Source organism: Drosophila ficusphila, unplaced genomic scaffold, assembly GCF_018152265.1.
Source record: "Drosophila ficusphila isolate 14025-0441.05 unplaced genomic scaffold, ASM1815226v1 contig_286, whole genome shotgun sequence".
NCBI lineage: Eukaryota > Metazoa > Arthropoda > Insecta > Diptera > Drosophilidae > Drosophila > Drosophila ficusphila.
The window spans coordinates 6234782-6256945 of NW_025064189.1; the positions used below are offsets into that span (position 1 = coordinate 6234782).

Genomic DNA, 22164 nt, shown 5'->3' on the forward strand with positions numbered 1-22164 from the left:
AATTATTTTTCATTTTGTTGGTGCCAAAAAGTCAAAGATATAAAAATATTTGCATAATTTTTCTGCCATTTCCAATTATCTGTATGGTAATAGCTGGTTGAAGAGTAGAATTTACGGTCGAAAAGCTGAACAGAGCTGCTTGAACATACTTTAATTAAACACCATATGGCGTCACTGAAATGTGTGTATTTTCGGACAGTAAATTACTGCACTTTTGTGGCTTTGCCGCAGGCTCAACAAATATTGTCTGGCTAAAGCAATGCCATAATAGACCCTTCAAATAAACAGATAGAAAAACTAATATTGGAAATTAGCAGAGCGTTATATTTTTAAATAGAGCACGTATACGTCATTTCAGCTACCACTAGTTGCTCATTTAAATAAAAGCTGCATAAATAAGTTCCAAATCTGGAGCAGAAAAATATACTTTAGACCTAATTTGCTTATCTGAAAAGTCATAAATTTACCACCGCTTCTACTCGCTAACCATTAGGCGGATTTTGAAAATTAATTTCCGATAACGGCTTCGGCTGAAATGAATAATGCCGAGGCATTGAAATTTTAAGCGGCATTATTTGCGCATTTGCTTTCGCATGATTTGTTGTTGTTGATTCTGCGGTTGAGTTTCACGGCCCTTGGAGCTGTATATGCGGCATGATTAATGGAATGTGCACCAAACACTACCCATCGACCCTTCAAAACAACACCCCGCCCCAGAGCATCCATTACGATAATGAGCACCGGCCAAAACAGGATCTGTTTTTGGGGATGCAGCCTAAATTTGAGAGGACCACTTAGGGCAGAGAAAAGATTAAATGTCTTTAAAAAATTGTGATTTTATAAATGTTGGTTTAGGAAATTAAAATTTGTAACTTCTTGTAACAAGATCTTAGAGCTATATTAAAACTGTCGCTCATATATCCCAACCATACAATATGAACAAAATTCTTTAAAAAATTTCAAATCCAACTAATATCAAATACTTTGCTAAGGTTTTTTCTTATTTGTTGCTCTTATAATTTTCAGCACAATTTTTATAAACTTTGTAAATAATGAACCTATAGAAAAAAGTAAAAAAATTTCCATTTGTTGACTGAATTTGTTTTTGTTAATTTGTTTGACTATTTTTGAAAGTCGTAAACGTCAACAAAATCACTAATTTTTAGACACCTTTAAAATTTTTAAATTAAAAGCTCCATCTGCTAACAGCTCTTAAAATTTTAATAGTGTAACGCGCATATTGCGAAATATTCAGCATTTTTTCGCCAGCACGTTGAAAAGTAATCAACCGAAAGCAGGTCGTTTAGTTTATTTTACGAGTATCTATATCTGCCGGATCACACGGGGCTGACCAAATGAGGAGCTCCGCGTTCCCAGTTTTCAGTTCCCAGCTGCCAGCTGGCCATCCATAATTGTGCCAAGTGTCCGGCGGTGGATCTAATTTAAATAAAAATTGTTCTCATTATATTCAGCATCACGTGCCTCGTAGGCATCAGATGTAGCCGAGAATGTAGTATGGTGTCTCACCACCTTCGCAGGCCCACATTATACCCATCCCATCCATCCCCCAGGCTGCCATCCAATCTTCGTGCCCCCCAAACGCTTGTAAGAAAATTGTTTTGGGAAGCGGGGGCTTATGACACGCCATATACAACTCCTCCATCCGGATCCTCGAATTGGGAGCATAATGAGCACAAGAAGAAGCGACAGCACGAGTGCTGCATGTTTAGACTTTTTGTAGCCAGAAGTATCAAAAGTAATAGAGCGAATTATTATTTATAAGTTATATATAATAATAAGTGAAAAATATATATTTTTTCCACATTGATTTCTCTAAAACCAGCATGACATCACAAATCATCATTTCATTTAAAAAAAAAATTGTGCTTTCTTTTATGTTTCTAGGGCTATAAAAAAGTTGTATTCCAGCTTTTTGCAATTTATAAATTTTTTTTTTACAATTTGTTTCTTTTTTTAAGTTACACTTCACTTTTCATTAATTTTTTTTTGAAACACATTTATTAAAACATTTTTTTGAAACGTGTAACTTAAATGTATTTTTCTTGTTCGTTTTAATTTAAAATAATATTTACTTTGCTTATTTATAATTCCATTTTTCAGCTTTTTTTGTGTTTTAGTTGCTTGTCATCACTGAATTCACTAATAGGAGCAATGAAGGTGTTGGGAGTGGGGGAACCTCGTTGACTTCGATTTATGTTTGCTGCGAGCCGACAGCCACCGAAAGTAAATTAAATTTGCGTTTTTTTATTAGGAAGTATTTTATTTAATCGTACAGTCTTGTTTTCCCTACCGCGTGGCAAGTGGAATGTGGAAGGGGAGCGAGTTACCCGGGTTTCCTTGCCGAGGACGTCGAGTGTTATTGTACCTGTTCCCTGATTGTTCGCCTTGTTCAAAGACACGCGCAATCACACGAGCGTGGATTTTGAGTTTTCTTGTTGGCACACACCGGAAATGGGAAATTATTCCGTTTCCGTCGCGACAGACGAGCTCCATTGTCGCACACATTGCAAAATTAAACCTAAATACCGGTGTGTGCGTAATTGCGTGTGTGCGCTTTTTCATGCGTTTAGCAGAAAATTAAAGTCCTAGATGACTGGTATGTTATGGCCATAAATTTTCCTCCTTACGAATGTCGCTGGGTGCCACAAAGAGGGGTGATTACGTTTATAATTTACCTTTTTTTAAACAGAATACGTTTCTTGCATAAATCCTAAAGAAATAACATTTATAATTCAACATTATTGTGAGCTTTATCAGCTAAGGTTTTCAAAAGGCACTAAAGAAGCATAGTATGTGGAAAACCTCTTCTGTTCTTTACTATTGTGACCCTGTTTAAGAAATTTCGTTGACTGCGTTAAAGAGCATTTTAATAGTGTTTACGCGTTAATTATCGCACTCGTGGAGAGCTCTTTAAATTGCGTATACGTCTGGCTGGCAATTCGAGGCAGACGAGTGCGACAAGTGCGTTGGCAGCAAAGTGCAGGAAGTGGCCACAATTGCATTTAGCCGAACTAAAAACATTTACGACTGGCAAACACTGCGTGACAGAATAAGCGGAAAAGGCTCCAGCGGCGGTGCAGCCAAGTCGCTCCAGATGGCACACAACAGACACTCAAATAACAAAAGTTAAAATTACAATTAAACACAAAGTGAGCGACGGAGAAGTCGAGAAGCCGTTCAAGGGGTTTCTGACACAATGAGAAAATTTAAGTCAAATAACTAGACAGACTTGCAATTTGAATTATTATCCTTCATAAATATTACTATTACATTGCGTTGACAAAGTATTTTGGTTTATACATTGTTTAAAAGAGAAAAAAAATATGAAATTGAAATTATTTAATTCTAAATGTTTTTGAATAATAACAAATTCAGTATTGTATTCCAGTAAATTAATGTATATATTATAATTTATTTAGCAGATAATATACAGTAATTTAAAGTGGAAAGAGATACCTTTCGTACCGAAAGAAATTGTTAGTAAACATAAATAAATTAACTACTTATGATTACTTTTATTTTGTGAGATGAAAATTGATTAATCTTAGCTGTTTATGATTCTTTTTTTTTCTATTTAATTTGTAAGGAATACAATTCTGACACAATAAATTACTCGAAATATGATTTATGATTATCAATCCCATTTTGTTGTCTGTATGTGGATCCCTGGACGGCATTCAGCACGGTCATCGGATATCCTTCAGCTGCAGAAACTGCAGAAAAAGGGCAGCATTGCTCTGACAAATGCAAACAACTCGACGAAGTGAAGCCCCACGGAGCTGGGTAAACTGTTGGCTTAACAAATTGCTAATCCACTTTCACCGGGCCTGACTGAGGATTGGGCGAGGGAATGCATTTGAATGCCTCTCGAACCCTCAAAGTTGTTGGCAATCAGAGGGCCGCTTGCGCAACCCATTCGAATTTATAGCCCCGGAAAAATCCCCTCTTGGAAAACTTTTTATGTTTTACATCAAAGGCGGCTGCGGCATTTATCTGATATGATTAAGTTGCACTTCCATAACACTGAAATGCATATTAAGTGAATCCGAAGTTTGTGATTTAATCTCTCTGCATTTGCTCAGCTCAGAGTTTCCTTTCGAAAGGTGTGGTGTTGTTGCTCCAGATTTGTTTGTGAATTAATTTCGTCTGAGTTGAAATATTTAAATTAAATTGTGCTGCTAGTGTGTGAGAGTGCTTTCAACTCACTCAAAGGTCATTTCGCTTGGCTTTCAGGGAAATTAGTTTTAAATTAATTAAAAGATTTTCCCATAACTGTGCGCTCTGGCTGGCTTGGAAAAGTAAGGCTCAAGTCGAGAAAGAATGGTAAAACTTGGATAATCATTCCGACCGCACCGCCCACTCTTGCCAAGCGGTTGGTCGACCTCCGCCTCCCAAGGACTCTAAAGAGCTCACTTTTTAATAGTTCGCAAACCACGACAGGCAATGTGAGTTTAAACACTGTTACAAATACTTTTCCGGAGGCGGAATGTGTGCGCAACTGGAATTACGCAGCAGCAGGCGCAATCCGGAAAACTTCCCCGCCGTTCTTTTCCCACTTTCATGTAGTCCTTGAGTATTTATTTGCATTTCAACTTTGCGCTGGCAAAAGGCTCCTCTTGCTAAGCAATCATTTCAGCAAAATTAAGCATTTAAGATGGCATTAAGTATGTTAAAGTAGAAAAGCAACTACTTGACTTTTGGAAGTCGCATAATGTAACCAAAATTGATTTCCTTCTCCTAGCGGAAATTAAAAAAAAGAAAAAAGTAACCAAGCGGAAATTGTAAAATACACAAGTATTATAAATCCATTTAAAGTTAATCAACAAATCTTCTTAGGTAACTGGAGACAACTCAGGGTCGTCAGATTACCAAATAAATATTTTTGCAAGCATTTGTATGTTTGCATGTTTGCGTTGCAAAAGGAAATTGCCCCGTGAGAAAGGAGTTCGGTTTACGGGGTCGAAGGACCTCCATCAGCTGTTCAGGCTTTCATCCCCAATGTTCGCAGTTCTCTGTCAAAAAAAGTTAACCAAACTCCGAAAAAAGCCGGTTGACTTTACCTTTTAAAGCGTTTCCTTACAAAGTGAAGTTTAGTTACTATTTATTAGAAAAGTTCGCGCAAAATGTGGGCGCCTGTTGTGAATTCTGTTTTGTGCTAATAAGTGGTTAGTTATAACTTTTAATGGAAGTGCGCTTTCTACAAATCTGTTAATATCGTAGTTAATATTTTCCAATAGGAAAAAGTTAGCTAACTGAATGGATTTTTTTGGATGTGTGTTTTATACAAAGTTGTTTTAATTAAGCATTGATGAAACCTAATAAAAGTTGGTTTTGTTATTTATGATGTTTTATTCAGAAATTCTTTTAATATTCCATGTTGTATTCAACTAATTTTACTTATACATTTTAACCAATAATAAAATATCCGTCAATAATGTATTTTTATATGGTTTAACCTAAGGAACCAGTCAGCTGTTAAGTATATAGTATTATAGGCTATCCATTTTAGTGAAAAAAACCCTCATTACTTCTCACAACAGTATTTTCTTTGTCTTACAATGCTTTGTAGTGAGAAATATTATTTAAAAATTTATGATGGTTCGTAGAACCATATGGGGATCTCCCTGGCCATATAGACAGTCCGCATGGGGTTGTTTTCACCGGTTCTCGCTTGTTGCGGCAGAATGTTACGGATATGGACGCCAACCCCCGAGGAACTCCGGCGCTCTCGATTCACTCTACCTGGCCCCTGATTAATTTAGTCTGGGTCTCTCACTTCGTTCTGTTTTCTTTTTTGCCAGGTATCCAGAGGGTATACGTATACCATGACATGTGTTTTGGGCATAGAGTGGGTGGATGGGGCGGGTTAGTTGGGCGGTTTCTCCGGTGTCGAGGAGGTGGTGCACTTCTAAGCGAGTCAAATTGAATGCAACGAAAACCTGTGACATCAGACTTATGTTACATGGCTTGTGTGCATGAATGTAATTAGAAAAGCATCGGTGTACAGGGGTTTGTATCTAGAGCCACCAGGAAGACCGAATGTATAAAAAGAGTAATTGGTGAATCCAACTGAAAGTCACATGAAATTAGTCTTTTTGTTACCAACATTGATGCGAAGTAGAAGGGAGTTTATTCTTAAAATTAAAGATGCACCTTTCTGGTAAATATTGCAGCCAAGACCTAGAACTGAATTTTCGGAAATGATGTACCAAAATTGTTTATTTAAATACAACCTTTTTTTTAAGTAGATATATGGTTCAGCTCTAAAACGATTTTCAAATGGAGCCTTTAACTTTCGATATAACACAAATCCACCGCAACTCCCATGGCTTTATATTTATGTCTAGCTTTCTTCGCAATTATCGTTAAGCCAAATTTAATGTCAGGCCAAAACGGAACCATCCTAACAGTCAAAGGATGCTAGGGAAATGAAAAGAAATCTGACGGATTTCCATTGTCGGCTTTTCCGCCCTTCGACTGCCTCGCAATTGACCACTTTTGTGCTTGACAAAAAGGAGAGACAAGCCAACAAAGGGCAGATGCTCCACAAAGGAAACTCAATTTAATGGGTTTTAAATGTTCAGGTTACTCCGCCCGGTAAACATACCCTGTGAATCCGTTGAACGTCGGTGAAAATCCTTAAAGCAACACAAAGTGCACAATTTTGTTTAACTTTCGGGAGGATAACTTTTCTATACATATTAAATTTTGTACAATATTCAAAACAAGCAAACTTTTATTAAGCTAAAATAAAAAAACTTTCTGAATAAATGTTGTACAAAAAAGAAAAATAAAAATGGTAGATATGCTGTTTTATAGAATTAACAGATATAATTCAATGTAAGAGCAAGAGAATTCATTAGTTAATGAATAAAATACAAATACAATACGATTTCTTGACTTAATTCCTTTTTCACGCACAGTAAATCATTAGGAACCTTTTAAGAAAACAAAACTGATTCAGCTTTTTTATGAAAACGTTAGTGAATAATGGACAATTCCATTATCGATCTCCCAACATCGTAAGTTCGGACTTCCTTCGCATACATATATTTAAATATATGAGCTGTTAACACGCAACTTACTTGAATGATAAATCAATTTGGACAATTAGATTTATGTTCAAGAATGAGATTTATATTTTCATAAAGGAGTTCTTGTGGTCCTGCACTCCACAGCAAAATGCAGCAGATTTTCTTGTTGATTTAAGTTTTCCTTGGAATTGATTATCCCATACCTGTCGTCGCCAGTTTGGAAAAAACACCCCGAACCGCATGCAATTTTTGAAACACCACCGAAAAAAAGGACGAGAGCGGGAAACAAAAACAGCCAGACAATCATTAAAACGAACTCATAACTGCAACGAGATCACTTCACTTACCAACAGACCGATGATATATAGTTCACTATACGTTGATTTTGATGAGTTCACTTAGCACTTAAGTATCTCTACAAAACCTTTTGGTCGATTCCGGAAAACACACTGCAGGACACTTGAGTTTCGTTCGAAAATCGAAACCAGACAAAGGCCGAAACAAAACTCGTTATGGCCATTTGGAGGACCTTTGTTCACTACTAACGCTCGGTAAATTCAATTTTGACAACGTTCAAGTGACACTTGATGGCGGCGGGCACAGTCATCCACGGGATACAATTGCATCTCCGATAGGAGCGATTTCCGCTTCAAGTATCTACGAAATGCGGCAAATAAAATCGAAGCCGAGCGGAGCGGAGCGGTGTGGACTTTCACCCACGAACAGCGACGGCAGCAAACTGACTGCCACGCGACTTTGAGCCACCGGCCAGAGCCAAAATAAAGCCACGAGCGCACGGCCGAGCACGAGGCGCCAGGACATAAACAGGATTCAGCCTTCCTAAGGACCAAGGACTCCTCGTGCAAAAAGCGAGAGGCGCACGCCATCTGTGGTGTGAGGACTGCGCAGAGAGAGACGAGGGAGAAATGCGGAGAGCGAACGAAGGACGCTCGGTGGTTGATTTTCCGCCTGTCGAGGGGGTGGCTCAAGTAGCTGGGCGGTTGGGTGGTTCAAGGAACACCCAGCTCGCCATGTCATGTTGTGACGCCGTCTGCTGCGAGTTTTACTACAGCCAGCCAGCCTTCCAGCCAGCCATCCAGCCAGCCAGCCGGTTGCAAGGGGGTGGAAAACGGATGTCGGCGGACAGTTGAACGCTCGGACAGCCAAACAATTCGGAGCAAATTAATCCCAAATCTGCATGCCTAAATCTGTGTGCAGCTCAGATTGATATTGAATTTGGATTGTGAGTTGCCAGATAAATAACTATAAAAGAATACATTTCACCTTGCTCCAATACTATTCATAACTACAATTTGTTTATATCACAATAGTTTAGCAAATGTCAAAGCCAGGAAATAACTAAAATAAATAAATATGCAGCTATATTGTGTCAAGACTCTCAATTAATGTTGTATTATCTGCCGGTAATAACTTGAATTAAAAATATATTTATCAAAAGACAATTTGTATTTGTAACGCTCTCAATAGTCAAACCAAAACAAACAATTTTTTTTAGCTTAAAACTTTAATGATTGAACACTAATTTAAATTACTTGCAATACCGATCTGCCTTCATTTTACTGCGTCTGTCCAAAAGAGTTTCGTGGAGGGATCCCTGAGCTTTGGCATCTTCAAGTTCCTTTATGTCGTTTTGATTAATCCGCATTTTCTTGTCTTGGAACTTTTGGAACTTTTTCCTGCAGGCAGAACGGGATAAAAGAAGATGGGGTTTTAATAAATATTTTGCCCATAAACTTTTAGAAATCATTATTGTTAGCGTAATAATTTTGTTAGAACTTACACATAATTCTTTTCCACTTCACCCAAGTCTCCTTTCTCTTCCTTGGGCTCCGTGTCGATGACAACATCCCTGGTTGCATTACTTCGCACTTTACAGATTTCATATTGGCCGACCTTTTTTCGCAGTGCCACACAGGCATCGTCTTCAGGATCGATGGACATAAAGTGTCCGGTTTCGGATAACAGGGCCATTCGCTTTTCCTTCAATTAAAATAAGTAAGTACTACTAATAAGAGTTGCTTAAAGTATAGATTGTTTACCTCAAAAACTGGCTCCCACTGCTCCATACTGCCCACCGCTTCAGATCGACCTGTTACCATACCATCTTTTTCAATTTTCAAATATTTTCCATATCCAGATTTGAAGGCTACTTTTCGGTCGTTAATGGGAAAGGCGGTGAATATCTCCTCTGGATCTGGGCCATCTCCAGCATTATGTGGTGCTCCCAAAGTAAACAGACTGACACAAATATGTTTTCGTTAAAATTTGAATCACAGGATGGATGACGATATTTAGATATGGGCTGGGACTTAAGAATACTTTTGATTCGAGTGTATAACCAAATATTACCCATTATCCATGGCTTTCAGGTAGCAACGATCGCCGAACTCAATGGACACTGTTCCTGTAATATCGGCAGCAGTTTTTGCTGTCCACCAGCCCCCATGCTCCACTGCATCCTCGTCCACCAACACCTTCGGTTTCTTGGAAGATCCTGCCTCATCTTTTTCCTTCTTGCGTTTTTTGCTTTTTCTAAAGTGTTAGAATTTTAATAGCTGCTTATAGAATAGATAATACTTCACTCACTTGTGCTTTTCGCCCTTCAAGACTAATTTCTTAATACGGGCGTGGTCATAGTCAGACATAGTTTTAGAAAGTTAACTATCTTCTTAAGTGTTTAATTTTTATTTAAGACGACTTTAGCATGGAATAAACAAGTTGTTTTGGTTTTTTCGGGAAAACATTAGTGTGCCCGTAGATCGTCTTGAATAAAATCTTAAAGAACAAGTTGGCAGTCCCAAAAGTGTCATTAATATACCACCTATTTTAGATCGAAATATACCAAGACCTTTTTGCCGCAAAAATGTAATTATTTTAAATTTAAAAATTCCTTTGTCACATAAATACTTTTATTCTTGGGATTATTAATAAATATATAATCACGACAGCTTGCACACTTGTTTCTGTTCAAATTGTTTAACTTAAGCGTATGGCATAAATATTTGATTAAACATAAATTATTACAAGGTAGAAATAAATACATTTTTAATATGTAAATAGCTTATAGGAATAACTTCTTTTCAAATACTTTGGAATAGCGTTGGCATAATCAAAAAAGATTATAAATGTGTATACAACAAACTGGAATGTCCGCAAATGTAATAAAGTCCTTTACATGTATCCTTCGACCGAAACATTTTGCCACTGGCCCTGGAAGAACAATGTGGACAATTAAAAAACCAAATGAAAATATATAAGTTAACCCGGATAGGGCTTAAATATTTAAAAAATTATTTACCGCAATGCCAAGGTTCCATCCCACTCCAGCAGGATTCTCCTTTGTAATCCCGCTGCGCCTGCAAATGATGCCATTGAGGGATATGGCCCACACCTCGGAGCCGACGGACACCGACCGGAAGCCACAGTGCTGCTCCGTGTGCGGCGGCACATTGGCGGCATTGGGCAGGAACTGCCAGTGAGAACCTTCGGGGAAGGTTCTTGAGATCTCCTTTCGCACAGCCAAGCGCTGATGGTTGTCCAGCGCCCAAATTCCAGCGCGTCCCACGCTTATCGCCTTGAAGGTCACGCCCGCAGGAGCCTCCACCTGCTGCCAGGCATCGCCGCAAGGATTCTGCCTGCTGATTCCGTAACGGAAGAACACCATGCCGTTGCGCGCGACAGTCCAGACTTGACCAGTAGGACCTACGCTGATCCCGACGAGCGGCTGGTCGCTCGTTATGTGTTCCCAGGATTCTCCTCGAGGATTTAAGCTGCACACGCCGTGTCGTATTAGGACATCGCCATTGGAGGCGATTGCCCAGGCGGCCACAGCTGTGTTTACCTCACCCAAGCCACTATCCGCATCTTGGTCCAAAACCTGTAAAAGATTTTCTTAGGCATTGGTTAATAATTATTAAATTTATATTCCGACCTGCAGGGCAGCATCGAGGATCTTAGACTGGCTAAGTTCCTGCCAAGGTCCACTGCTAGTGAGACGACATCGCTTCATCCATCTGCGCCGGCGTACGCAATCCGTGAGCTTTTTATGGGCATGATAGTTGGCCGGAAAGTCAATGGCATATTGCCAGCCCTCCTTGTCCGCGCCTCCGGGAATGTTGTAGTCAATTGCCCAATCGGAGATCCATTCGCAGTGCGTGGACAGCAGCTTCGTGTGCTCCTTACTGCGCTTCTGCCGTCCAGTGGCATCGCTCCACATGTGCCTGTCCGTGGGCAAACTCTTTGCCGTAAAGCCACTAATGGGATTCCATCGCTGGTTCTCGTACACATAATAGGTGTGCGTGTCAATCATCGGGTTTATCTTGCCGGAACCCTCCAGACCCTTTAGGAACATGCCGCCCCAGCCGCCGTTGTAAACCCAACCGGTGTTGTCACAGGAAATGCCCCAGACCACATCCACACCGCTGTTGAAAATGCGCTTTATGTGACCGCCCATTTGCCGCCAGTGCATTCGCTCCATGGACACAATAAGCGATGGACAGCGGTACAGCACGCTGAAGAGCTTGATGCGACCACTAACATAAAGTCGAGTCACGCTCTCCGGATCGATGCGGTACTTATAATCGGTGTAAACGGCATTGTTAACTATCATCAGGTAGTGATCCTGCAGAGCCCTGAAAGGATATTCAAATATAGAGCATTAAATTTGTTTCTTACCACTCATTAATGTTCTCACCTTATCTTTAACGTAAAAGTCGCTCCTGGCGCAAATGCCATTTTGTCATTTCGGATTTCATCTAGCCATTCGGATTCCTTCATTGAATTGAGGACCGTGGTGCGTTCGTTGAAACGAGGATTCAGGTGGAGAGCAATCACTCGATGCTTCTCCACACGATGCGGCTGGACTTTAACGGTGGAATGTGATTGCAAGTCGAAGCGAATCTGGTCAGCATCGTCGTACACACAACCAGAAATCTCCAATTCAGTACCACAGGGCATTCTGTAAATCAAATGTGATAATTAATATAAAAAGATCAAACCAATCAAAAATATAATTTTGTTTTTAAATAATTCACTTTGTATCTTCTTCAGAAATTGCAAATATGTTCTTTGGTAGTCTCAATAAAACCTTACATTTTCCTGTCACTATTTATTATTCAGTTCACAGTAATAAGTTTACTATCTATACTAATATAGTTTATAAAAAACATTTTCTAGCACACACAAATCCAAATTAACAAGGAACATTGCAACCTATAAAAATCTACTTTCGCAGGTATGTTATATTCCTACTCACCCGTTGTAAAGTGTATTGTAGTAGGGAGTTTCGCATGTGGAAACGTCCATCTTCTCCATATATCCCTCACCAGGTTCAGTTGTCTGTTGCGCTTTCATGGTGGCCGCATCGAAGACAAACACATCGCCTAGTTCGCTGGTCAGCCAGATGGCATTACTGGCCGGTTTGCCCACCAGTGTGTTGATTTGGCTGCACACAGACGACAAATGGGACAGCCAATCCTCCATCTCCGAGTCGCTGGAGAACTGCAGCCTAACGGGTGAGCAGTTTACAGGCAAGTGGGGTGCATGAATGGCAATTCGAGGTGCGCCTGCTTCACTGCAGCATTGTACACATGTGATGTCCGATAGGGGGAACTGAATCTTAGTGGCTGCCCCATCCGGACTGAGCACCGTAAAAGTGCCAGAATCGCCGGATCGGGAGGTCTCGCTTCCACTCGTTCCACTGCCGCTGCTTACCCACTCAAGCTCGATAATGCAATCCTCGAACTCGCCTCCCGGTCGCTGGTAGCGAGCATCTGCTGATTTCACCCACGAAGAAAGCTCCACTGCCTTTTCGAACTTGGCCACCGTCTGCAGCTTGGCGAGTTTCTCCTGCCGCCGCTGTAGCTTGCTTAGAATATCCTTTCGCCAATTGGCATTCACATCAACTTTACTGTCGCTCGTCAACTGCTCGTTAAACCAATTGGGCATATTGCCGACGTCCACAGTCACCGCTCCTGGGGCAACACAGCTCCAAAGTATGCCACATTCGGTCCAAAACTGCGAACCAGTATGGTCGTCATCCTCGCCCAAAAACACATCCGACCCGTGGTGCGTAGAGTCCGACTCGAATACTGTTGAATCGCTCTCGGGATGCGCTTCAGTTCCCACAACAGAGCCAACACTTCGGACAGGCGACCAGGCTCGGGGATTCCTCAACTGTGTCTCAAACTTTCCGGTGATCTCCACTACATCCGCTGCGGGAGCACTGGAAGCGTGCGAGGTCTCACGCAGAGCTGCAGTTCGCTGCTTGTGACGATCATTTAAGTTCAAGCTTCCTATTGTCGGAGGTGAGTCCGCACTCAGTTTCCAACGTTCGTTCTTGAGAAGACCAGGTGGACCTCCATTGCTGGAAAAGGAACCGGTGGAACTGTTAAGCACGGTTTCTATCACGGCGCAGGTCTCCACCACGCCCTTTTCCTTCTCCTTGGAGTACAGATTCGAGAAGCTTTGGTGCTTTGAGCCAGGCGTTGAGCTGCTGCCACCACTTTTGCGAGAAACAATCGAGAGTGAGCTGGAAGTGCGGCTGATTTGCATGGGGCACTGAATAAGGCGCCATTTTTTTCCTGTGGGATCGGCGGAAGTCACACCAGAGCGGAGGTACAAACAACGGTCAGCAGCTCCGACGGCAAAGACCTATAAAAGTAAAAGTATAAATGTAAAAAAGAGGATAATTGTTATGGAGTAGACTTACCTGATCATTGGCCGCCACGGAGATCATGGAAATGTTGCCCACCATTTCCACCCAGCCCTTGCCTATTGCCGAATCCTCGCTAATGCCGGCCGCCTCACCCTTGATTCCTCTTCTAAACCAGGCGTGGTGATCATTGGTAACACACCACACAGCATCCGTACCCACGGAAACATGAACAATGCGCAGGCTTCCGTTTGCCACTGGGGTCTTGACATCCAGCCAGGAATCACCAACGAGGTTATCGCGAGTTACTCCAGTGCGGACAATTACCCGTCCGTTGTAGAGAACTGCCCAGACCAATCCAGTGGGTCCCACGCTAATCTGTGAGAGTTCGCTACCCGTTGGCGTGGGCACAGCTGTCCAGCGCAGTCCTTCTGGCGCCGTTTTCGACACCCCCGTGCGGAACATTGCCCTGCCATGAGCAGTGATGGCCCAGACGCATAAAGTTCCGGCGGGAGCGTTGGGAACACAGGTGCCACCGATGGCCACATCAATGAAGGGTTCCTGGGTAGGATCCTTGTGAAGTGGCGCCACGGCACACCAACTATTTAGGGCGGCGTACCTCCTATACCTCACCCACTTGCGTCTTCGCACATAGGAATTCCAGGACTTCTTTGCCGAATACGTGGCAGGAAAGTCGAGTGCGTACATCCAACCATCCTCGGGCAGCGGCTGTCCATCGAGCTCCAGGTCTAGGTGCCAATCACCGTCCCACTGCCAGGCCATGGAGGGCAGCCGAATCTTGTCCACGCCACGCTCCACACTTCCATCCGCGGACGAATACTTGTAACGATCCGTTGGGAGTAGTGTTTTCGAGAATCCCTCAATCGGCAGCCAGCGCTCGTTTTCGTATGACTCCTCCCGAATCCGGATAGGCACGTCCAATCCGTGGACATGCACGTAAACCTGGCGGTCGCCGCCGATGGCCCACAGAAAGTTGGGCACGGCGCAGATCTTCTTGAACTCCAAACCCAGGTAGGGAAGTTCGCGCCAGGCTCCTGAGCTGGTGGACAGCGTGTAGACGCGTCCCTCGCTGCTGGCGGCGAACAAATATGAGCTGGGCATGGTTGAATCTCTTAATTTCGATGAGGGATCCTCTTTTTGTCTGTCATCGTGTTTACAATTTGGAAAAATTGATTTTTCTGCAGGAGTTTGCCATACAAAGCTATCTAGCTAGCGATGACACCATTATTTTTTTTCTAGGCGATAGTAGAATCTAGCGGATTTGTAAAATTAAAGGAAATGGTTTAGTAAAGTAAAAACTCCAAATATTTTGAACCTGTTTTAATATTACTGAATTACTTGTATTTTAATTTAGAAATTTCAAATTTAACTAATACAAAATAAATTTTAAATAATATTCCAAAAATATAATAGAACAATATCCTTTTGTATTACCCTAACCTTCATTAAAAATCTTAGCTAAAACTGACAACTTTGTAGAAAAATTGATAACCTATGATAACTCACAAATAGGAACCTGTGATAAGGACAACCCTATGTTATCAGTAGTGTTGTTAACTTTTCCGAACCATAACAAATATCGAAAGTGAAACCCGATAGTGCTTTGAACTTACAAATATTGCGGGTATCGATACTATCGCGAGTCGTTAACCCAGCTCTAATTGACGCCAAGAAATTTACATTGATTTTGAAAAATATGGTAAAAATTTGAACCTTTTTTTCTGTAAAACCTACGGGTAGACCGGCCAAGTAAAGGACACTTAACTTGAGACATGTTAGCCGCTGGCCGATAAAAAGGAAAGCCGTGAATTAAGCCATTCGGCGTGGCGACGTTCGACGCAGAAAAGCGAGCACGCGCAGGCCAGACGGTCGGTCGGTCGTATCAGCAGCTGACTGTGGAGCCCGGAGGCCGACCACGGATATATCCTCCCCATATCCCTCCCGAAACCCTCATGCCGTAATCCTCAGTTCCGAACCGAATCCGAGGACCTTCCAGCAGCCGGTATTTCGTGGCCTGGTGTAGTAAAAAAAACATATGTACAGAGAGTACAAACGTTCTATAGCCACACACATATATATATTAACCACTATATGGCCACTATATGTGTATCCCCCGATGTCCTGTGCATCCCGTGAAACCCCTTCGCTGCATCCGCGATTCGGGGGTGGTCGGTCGTCCTGCCAGGAAAACTCCCCTAAAAAATAGCAATAACGAAGCAAGAGTGATTAGATTCCATATTAACCGGAACCTCTTCTACCCCACAGTTAACCACTTCGAAACGATAGGGTACTGGTCTTATCGGGAACAACAGACAGTGGTGAGTGCATCTGAAAATCACCTGTATCAAAGGTTATAACCAAAAGTAACACCCACAGCTCACACACACAAACACACATACACGCTCGCCCTCGTCGGACGGAAGGGACAGACTTTGGAAATCATCACATCACAATAAGTCATGCCACGGGGAAAACGCCGAGCTGCAGATATTAGCGACAACATGGATCATGGTCAACCGAAGAGGGCCCGAACCAGCTACACAAGCATACCCACACAACAGAGCAGCAGGTGAGTGCGAAAAACAGGAAAAAAGAGAACAAAGGCCCTTCGGTGTTGTATCATCTGTTTCGAGAAAAAGCATCTGGTTTCCGGTGTAGAGATTCCTGTGCACAACTCATTGATGCCTTTTAGATTTGGATAAAATAACCAAAAAAAAACGAAATGAGATTGCTCACACCTGCCATTGCTAAAATTATACTTGGGGGAGAATGTAGTTTTCCTATTGAGTAGTTTTCCAGGAGTGATGTGCAATACCTTCCCTACACCCTAAAACATGCTTATTAAAGGACAAATAGGGTAGAATAAAAGTAATTCGAATTGAGTGTAAATTATTATGTCAGAAACAAAAAAGTTTTAACACATTGAATAGTCAAAAAAAAACATGAATCATTCATTTTGTATGACAAACAGCTAGATTATTGATGAAAAAAAAAATTAAGAACTAACCCTATCAACGAAATACGCCAATATTAAATGTGGTGGTTTCCAGATGACTTCTCCAGTAGGAATATGTATGTTTTGAACGTACGCAAATTTAAATTTTCCCATGTGTCAGATTTATCCGATGCAAATAGCAAAACCTTATAACGAAGTTTGACATGATTAATTCAGCAGGCATCAGTATTTATTTTCACTTTAATCAAACTCATTAAGACTAATTATAAACAAAAAGCATTTAAAGTTCCTATATGTTTCTCCACACATAATCTTTCAATATATCAATTGGCAAACTTTCGAATGGATTAAGAGATAATGAATGTTTAATAGGAGGTGCAGGAGATTTTCTTTAACAATGTGTCATAAAAAACGGATATTTATAGTATAGATGCTTTGCTAAAAATGCCAAAGCATGAGTATAAGATTTTTCATGACGTCCACGATGCCAGCTTTGGTCTTTCGTTAAGATTAGTTTGCCTGGTAAATAATAGTTTCTGGTTAATAATGATATATATTAACATTTAATAATCATATATGGTGTGCTATTATTTTATACATTAACAATATGGAAGACATTTGCATTTCTCATATATGTATCTTTAGTTGCTTTCGATAACCTCGTAAATGTTAATTCTCATTATCTGCCGGGACAACTCTTAATTTTGACGCTTAAAGTTTAAAAATAGGACTACAGGATTGCAATAGATCCAACAAACGTGGGGGATATGTGTAGACAACGATATGATCGAATAGTTGAACGAAAACGAACGCTTCACAGGACTCACTGGCAGCTCACTCCATGGAACCGTATTGGACCTTCTTGATTTTAAAATACCTACGTGGAAAATAATCATTAGAAAGTTGCGTAGCAATATGGAAGGGAACTATTACCTCCAGCCGCCGTATCCGGATATAGTAAGCAGCACGGCAATTGCAAGGGCAGTGCCGACAGCCAAGGGCGCCGTCTCATCGCGATAGGATCCTGTGGCGCTGCAGTGGAAGGACGGACCCCACTTGCCGCTGTCCTTGAACATGAAGCTCTGCATGTGCATGTCCCGCAAAAACAACTTGGCTATGTGCCCCGACTGGTCGCCGGAATCGTGTGGGGCGTACATGATCACAGTTTGCTCCTTGTCGCACACATAGGATTTGCCCACCGGCGTGGGAAAATACATGGGCGTTTGTGCTGGCGAAGTTAGCTTCACATCCAAATTGGGGCGATCGGGGTGTTCGAACAGCCAGTTGGAGGACGAGTAGGTCAGCTCGAAGAGGTTGATATACCAGCCCTCGCCGCCTGATGACTGTGGACAAAAGTTCAAATATTAGTCAATAATCCACCTTTGACCTTAACGATAGCGATTGCCAGTGATGGATGACCTATAGTATCTGTTTTCTACGTACTTATCTTTTCAACTTGCTAGCGTAATTGGGCACAATATATTCTCAATGCTTGGACCTGCCTAGTCAGTAATTAGGTGCTAATTATTTTACCCATTTACCTAAGTGATAGGATCTCAAGTATCGATTTTTGGTATTTCAAATTACTGTACTTCTTATATACTTTGATAGCTGTTTTATATACGAGAAATCGTGTTGCTTTTATGAGGGAGTAAATTTGTTAACACTAAATTCAGATATTATTTTTTTTCGTTCCACAACACCAAGTTAAACCCTTGCCATCACTGGTAACCTTTGAATCCTACGCACCTTTTTAAATGTCATGGAGAGCCGGAAACCTTTAAAGTCCATATTAAGAATTTCCATGTTGGACTCCACGCACTCGCCACTGAGCTGGGGATCATCCGGCATGTAGAGATCGGCCTCCACATCCTCGTTCAGTTTGTTCCGGTACTTAATGCTGATTAGGCCATCCACCTGCATCAGGATACAGGTGATGCCATTGGTGGCATTGAATCGATAGAGCGAGGTTGTGGCATCATGGTTCATAGAGGAGGCCTACAAACAGACTCAAGGATTAGCAAAGGGAAATTTAATTACCAAACTTGGATTACCGATGGCGACTTGGTGGTGTACTTGCTGACCCGTGGCGTCTTCGTTGTGAAGGCACTCAGCTGCAATCCGTGGGCAGTAGTTACTAAAAGAAAAAAAAGGAGCGGTCACAAAGGCTTCACAGGTTGTCCAGCTAGCTCGGTTCATTTTTCAGTCAGTGTGTCACAAAACCGTCCTCGACAGTATCGATTTTCGGTGCTCCCACCACCTACAAATCCCTAATCCCCTGCCCCAAATCAGTCTACAACTCACCCAAAAGTGCCAGGAGTGCCGAGCAAATCAGAGTTGCGTTTAGGCCATGGCCCAATCCTTGAATCCTGGACAGGGACTGCCGAAAACCAGATAGTTTCATCTTCTTTAGCAAATCCTTGGTTACTTTGTGGGCAATTCCAATGACTATTTAACTCTGCTGTCTCCGCTCGACGCAACTACGACGTGTTTCCTGATTCGGCTCCTGCGCACAACTGAGCCCCAAATAAAATCGCACTGTCCTGTTGTCTCCTCGTTTCAACCCACTCCCACATCCACCCACTCCCAACCCACTCTTCCCTTGTCCTGCTACAGGACTTCACTCTCGCTTTTCTCCTGCGCAGTCGCTGGTAATGGGACGCTGGCGGAGATTAGGTTTTGTATGTATGTAAATGCACTAAGCAAAAATCTACTTTGTACAGATTTATTTTATTTATTTTTTATTTTTAGTTAAAAGATTACAATTAGGCTTTTTTTATTCGTAATATATAAAGAGTTTAACAATAGTTTATTTTACCTTTGAACCAACTTGTCTTGAAAAAGACATTAGAAGGATTTGTTTATCTACACAAATATAACTTGCAATAGAAACACATTTTTTATTTGTTTGCGAGTAATTCTAATTGGGACTTTATTTTTAAATATAAAATTAAATATTATTCCAAATTTAAATGTATATTAAGAAGACAAACAAAATGATGCCACTAAACGTTTGTTATTGCTAAAGACTAAATATAAAGGAAAAACCATTTGAAACCCAATTCGTAAAAAGAGGCAATCAAAACAAACAAGAAACTTATATTTTTGTCCAATCACAGTTCATTAGTATGTGTAAATGCAAACTAAATTGCTTAAATTTATACTAATCGACGATCTTTCAAGTTGCACTTGATGAAGGCAATGCAAACTGTCTCCCTGAGACTGGGAAAAGTTCGACAGCCTTTTGGTTTTCCTAATTCGATTTGTCATATCTGGGTTGGCATTATTTTCTTTGCTTTCCTGGGTGCCTTCGCTCTTGGCATTGGCCTCGTCTCTGCTCTGTCATGTTTACTATCGCTATTTTTAGGGGCCAATACTCAAAAACGAAACCCCATAGGAGAGGCGAGTCGAATAAAATAAACAAAAGAGGCCACAAGGCATTAGCGACAGATTCGATTAAAACTCTGGTGTATACGTGGTGAAAGCAAAAACAGTGCAGTTAATTCCATTCAATTTAGATGGCAGAGTGTGTGAATTTGCCCGAATCATTGAACGCGATCGATATACTCAAATGCTCGTTGTTGTTTCTCTTCCACAGACGCCATATCAGAGCAGAGGATGGCTTTAGTCAAAAACGTTGTTTGACATGGTTCCAGGAATACACCACTCCAGATGAACCAGAGACATTGGGTGAGTTGAGATTATTTTGGGATGCGCCTGCATTAATTCTATTTGAAATTTCATTTGTTTGATTTAAAAATATCTTGAAGCTTTTAATGTCCTTCAGATTTTCAAGGTTTTGAGATATGCCAACCAACCGCTAGATATTCGTGTGACATCTTATCTATTTATTGGCCCTACAAAGTTCTAATGATGTAACTCTTTGATTCTTCAGGTCCCGATGGAATGGAAAAATTCTGCGAGGATATCGGCGTGGAGCCCGAGAACATTGTGATGCTGGTGCTGGCCTACAAAATGGGCGCCACCCAGATGGGTTTCTTCAGTCAGCAGGAGTGGCTAAAGGGCCTCACAGAACTGGACTGCGATTCGGCAGCGAAAATGGTTGTGAAACTGGACTATCTGCGCAGCATACTCAACGATCCAAACTCGTTTAAAAGCATCTACAGATATGCCTACGACTTTGCCAAGGTTCGTTTTTATTCTATCTAAAGTACGATCTTTGATTAAGAAGGTTTTTGATTATTTGGCAGGACTCGGACCAACGGTGTATGGATATTCTCACTGCCAAAGCCATGCTTCAACTCCTTCTGGGCAAACACTGGCCGCTGTATCTGCAGTTCGCACAGTTTCTAGAGCAATCAAAGTACAAGGCGATCAATAAGGATCAGTGGTGTAATATTCTTGAGTTCTCGCGCACCATCTGCATTGATTTATCCAATTACGATATTGATGGAGCATGTAAGTCGTTACTATAACTTGGCTAAAACGTTTTTATTACTGTATTAATTGAATATAAATTGAAGGGCCCGTCATGTTGGATGAGTTTGTGGAATGGCTGCGCCTGCAGAGGACCCAGGTCACCTCGACCTCCGGATCCAGCTGAGAGAAGCTGAATCGACTCGCCTATTTCTAGTTCAACTTTGGGAGCTCAGTGCGGAGGAGGAGGTGGGATGCGATGGGAGTACTGATCAGATGAGATGAGATCGACGGAACTATAAGACACAACCATAGAACACTCACTCACACAAGCACACGACACATCCACGTCCACGCCCACACCGACGCCCACAAACACAGCCACACACTCACCCACACAGAAACACAAGGCATTTTGGAGAGACTGCGTACACTGGCAAAGCAACCAACTATGAAACTAAACTATTGATAATATATTTAATGTAATAATTTATGTATTAACGACAACTAAAACTAAAACCACACTTTTCTACTTTTAAGGCCTCCCTTGAAACACAAAAGAAAAAAAACAAAACAAGAACAGCAACAAGAGCCAAAATGGGGGCAGCTTGTAAAAAGTAAACCCAGAAAATGAAACGAAGGCAATAACCAAGAGACCCCCAATAGACCTAATCTAGAACATACAATCGAACTCAAGCGACCCCTTCAAGATATCAGCATGCATAGTCAAAATCTCAACGAAAATCAACACCAATATTGGGGAATTCGTAGTCGTTATTAAATCAATGTAGAAAAACAACATTTGGGGACTATTTAATAAAATATTAAGTGAAGATGTGGCACCGTGATTTATTATTTTAGTCAAAATAGACAAAGATTTAAAATTGGCAACAGGATGGTTTTATTTTTAAAGAATATTCTGGTACATGAGAAGTGTGTTTTCATCTGACAGATTGCAACCAATTTTTTTTTACTTTAAGCTTATCTTGTAACTGGAGTAATATATTAAGCTAACACAAAAAAAAGATACCTATATTTTATTTTTGGGCTTAGAAAAAGTACAAAATGACCGAATTAGGTTT

At 41.2% G+C, this 22164-nt stretch overlaps 5 protein-coding genes across 9 annotated transcripts in view; 1 reads left to right on the forward strand and 4 right to left on the reverse strand.

The window, feature by feature from the left end:
• The window catches only part of LOC108100487, a 29107-nt gene extending 21319 nt beyond the window's left edge, over positions 1–7788 (reverse strand). Inside the window, exon 1 of the mRNA XM_017204421.1 lies at positions 7403–7788. The gene's annotated coding sequence lies outside the window, so the exon portion shown is untranslated. The remainder of the gene's footprint in view (positions 1–7402) is intronic.
• A 723-nt stretch (positions 7789–8511) lies between these two features.
• On the reverse strand, positions 8512–9771 carry LOC108100455 (protein FRG1 homolog). The gene is made up of 5 exons (XM_017204380.2): positions 9663–9771; positions 9426–9608; positions 9116–9314; positions 8857–9056; positions 8512–8752 (listed from the first exon to the last, which is right to left on the reverse strand). Exons 1-5 carry the CDS (start codon positions 9719–9721, stop codon positions 8605–8607), a joined length of 789 nt encoding a protein of 262 aa, XP_017059869.1. The 5' UTR covers positions 9722–9771; the 3' UTR covers positions 8512–8604.
• Positions 9663–14987, reverse strand: LOC108100452 (tectonin beta-propeller repeat-containing protein). The gene is made up of 6 exons (XM_017204378.2): positions 13786–14987; positions 12331–13727; positions 11770–12033; positions 11008–11707; positions 10375–10953; positions 9663–10286 (listed from the first exon to the last, which is right to left on the reverse strand). Exons 1-6 carry the CDS (start codon positions 14848–14850, stop codon positions 10248–10250), a joined length of 4044 nt encoding a protein of 1347 aa, XP_017059867.1. The 5' UTR covers positions 14851–14987; the 3' UTR covers positions 9663–10247.
• LOC108100456 (DCN1-like protein 5) lies at positions 12202–21915 on the forward strand. 5 transcript variants are annotated; one of them, XR_001771992.2, is made up of 8 exons: positions 15348–15448; positions 16015–16067; positions 16126–16318; positions 20304–20395; positions 20601–20854; positions 20917–21124; positions 21190–21564; positions 21623–21915. XR_001771992.2 is itself a non-coding variant. In XM_017204382.2 (7 exons), the coding sequence occupies exons 3-7, from the start codon at positions 16209–16211 to the stop codon at positions 21267–21269; spliced, it is 744 nt and encodes a 247-aa protein (XP_017059871.1). In that variant the 5' UTR covers positions 12202–12309; positions 16015–16067; positions 16126–16208; the 3' UTR covers positions 21270–21915. The 5 variants fall into 5 exon arrangements, 3 of the variants coding, with proteins under 3 accessions (XP_017059871.1, XP_017059870.1, XP_017059873.1); XR_001771993.2 differs by having other exon boundaries at positions 21190–21331; XM_017204382.2 differs by lacking the exon at positions 15348–15448 and adding an exon at positions 12202–12309 and having other exon boundaries at positions 21190–21915.
• On the reverse strand, positions 16917–19266 carry LOC108100453 (lysosome-associated membrane glycoprotein 5). Its single transcript, XM_017204379.2, has 5 exons — positions 19010–19266; positions 18760–18842; positions 18455–18703; positions 17639–18048; positions 16917–17582 (listed from the first exon to the last, which is right to left on the reverse strand). Exons 1-5 carry the CDS (start codon positions 19107–19109, stop codon positions 17540–17542), a joined length of 885 nt encoding a protein of 294 aa, XP_017059868.1. The 5' UTR covers positions 19110–19266; the 3' UTR covers positions 16917–17539.
• Positions 21916–22164: the final 249 nt, after the last annotated feature.

Bases quoted from the DNA above. Each gene is read 5' to 3' on its own strand.
- LOC108100453 (XM_017204379.2), bottom strand. From the start codon at position 19,109: ATGAAACTATCTGGTTTTCGGCAGTCCCTGTCCAGGATTCAAGGATTG. The intron at 18,704-18,759 runs GTAATCCAAGTT...GTCTGTTTGTAG, and splicing joins ACACCACCAAGTCGCCATCG to GCCTCCTCTATGAACCATGA. The intron at 18,049-18,454 runs GTGCGTAGGATT...TTTTGTCCACAG, and splicing joins TCTCCATGACATTTAAAAAG to TCATCAGGCGGCGAGGGCTG.
- LOC108100455 (XM_017204380.2), bottom strand. From the start codon at position 9,721: ATGTCTGACTATGACCACGCCCGTATTAAGAAATTAGTCTTGAAGGGC. The intron at 9,057-9,115 runs GTAAACAATCTA...TTTTAATTGAAG, and splicing joins AGTGGGAGCCAGTTTTTGAG to GAAAAGCGAATGGCCCTGTT. The intron at 8,753-8,856 runs GTAAGTTCTAAC...TTCTGCCTGCAG, and splicing joins GAAGTGGAAAAGAATTATGT to GAAAAAGTTCCAAAAGTTCC.
- LOC108100456 (XM_017204382.2), top strand. From the start codon at position 16,209: ATGCCACGGGGAAAACGCCGAGCTGCAGATATTAGCGACAACATGGAT. The intron at 20,855-20,916 runs GTTCGTTTTTAT...ATTATTTGGCAG, and splicing joins ATGCCTACGACTTTGCCAAG to GACTCGGACCAACGGTGTAT. The intron at 21,125-21,189 runs GTAAGTCGTTAC...TATAAATTGAAG, and splicing joins TTACGATATTGATGGAGCAT to GGCCCGTCATGTTGGATGAG.
- LOC108100452 (XM_017204378.2), bottom strand. From the start codon at position 14,850: ATGCCCAGCTCATATTTGTTCGCCGCCAGCAGCGAGGGACGCGTCTAC. The intron at 12,034-12,330 runs GTGAGTAGGAAT...TTTGATTTACAG, and splicing joins TACAATACACTTTACAACGG to AATGCCCTGTGGTACTGAAT. The intron at 11,708-11,769 runs GTGAGAACATTA...ATATCCTTTCAG, and splicing joins ACTTTTACGTTAAAGATAAG to GGCTCTGCAGGATCACTACC.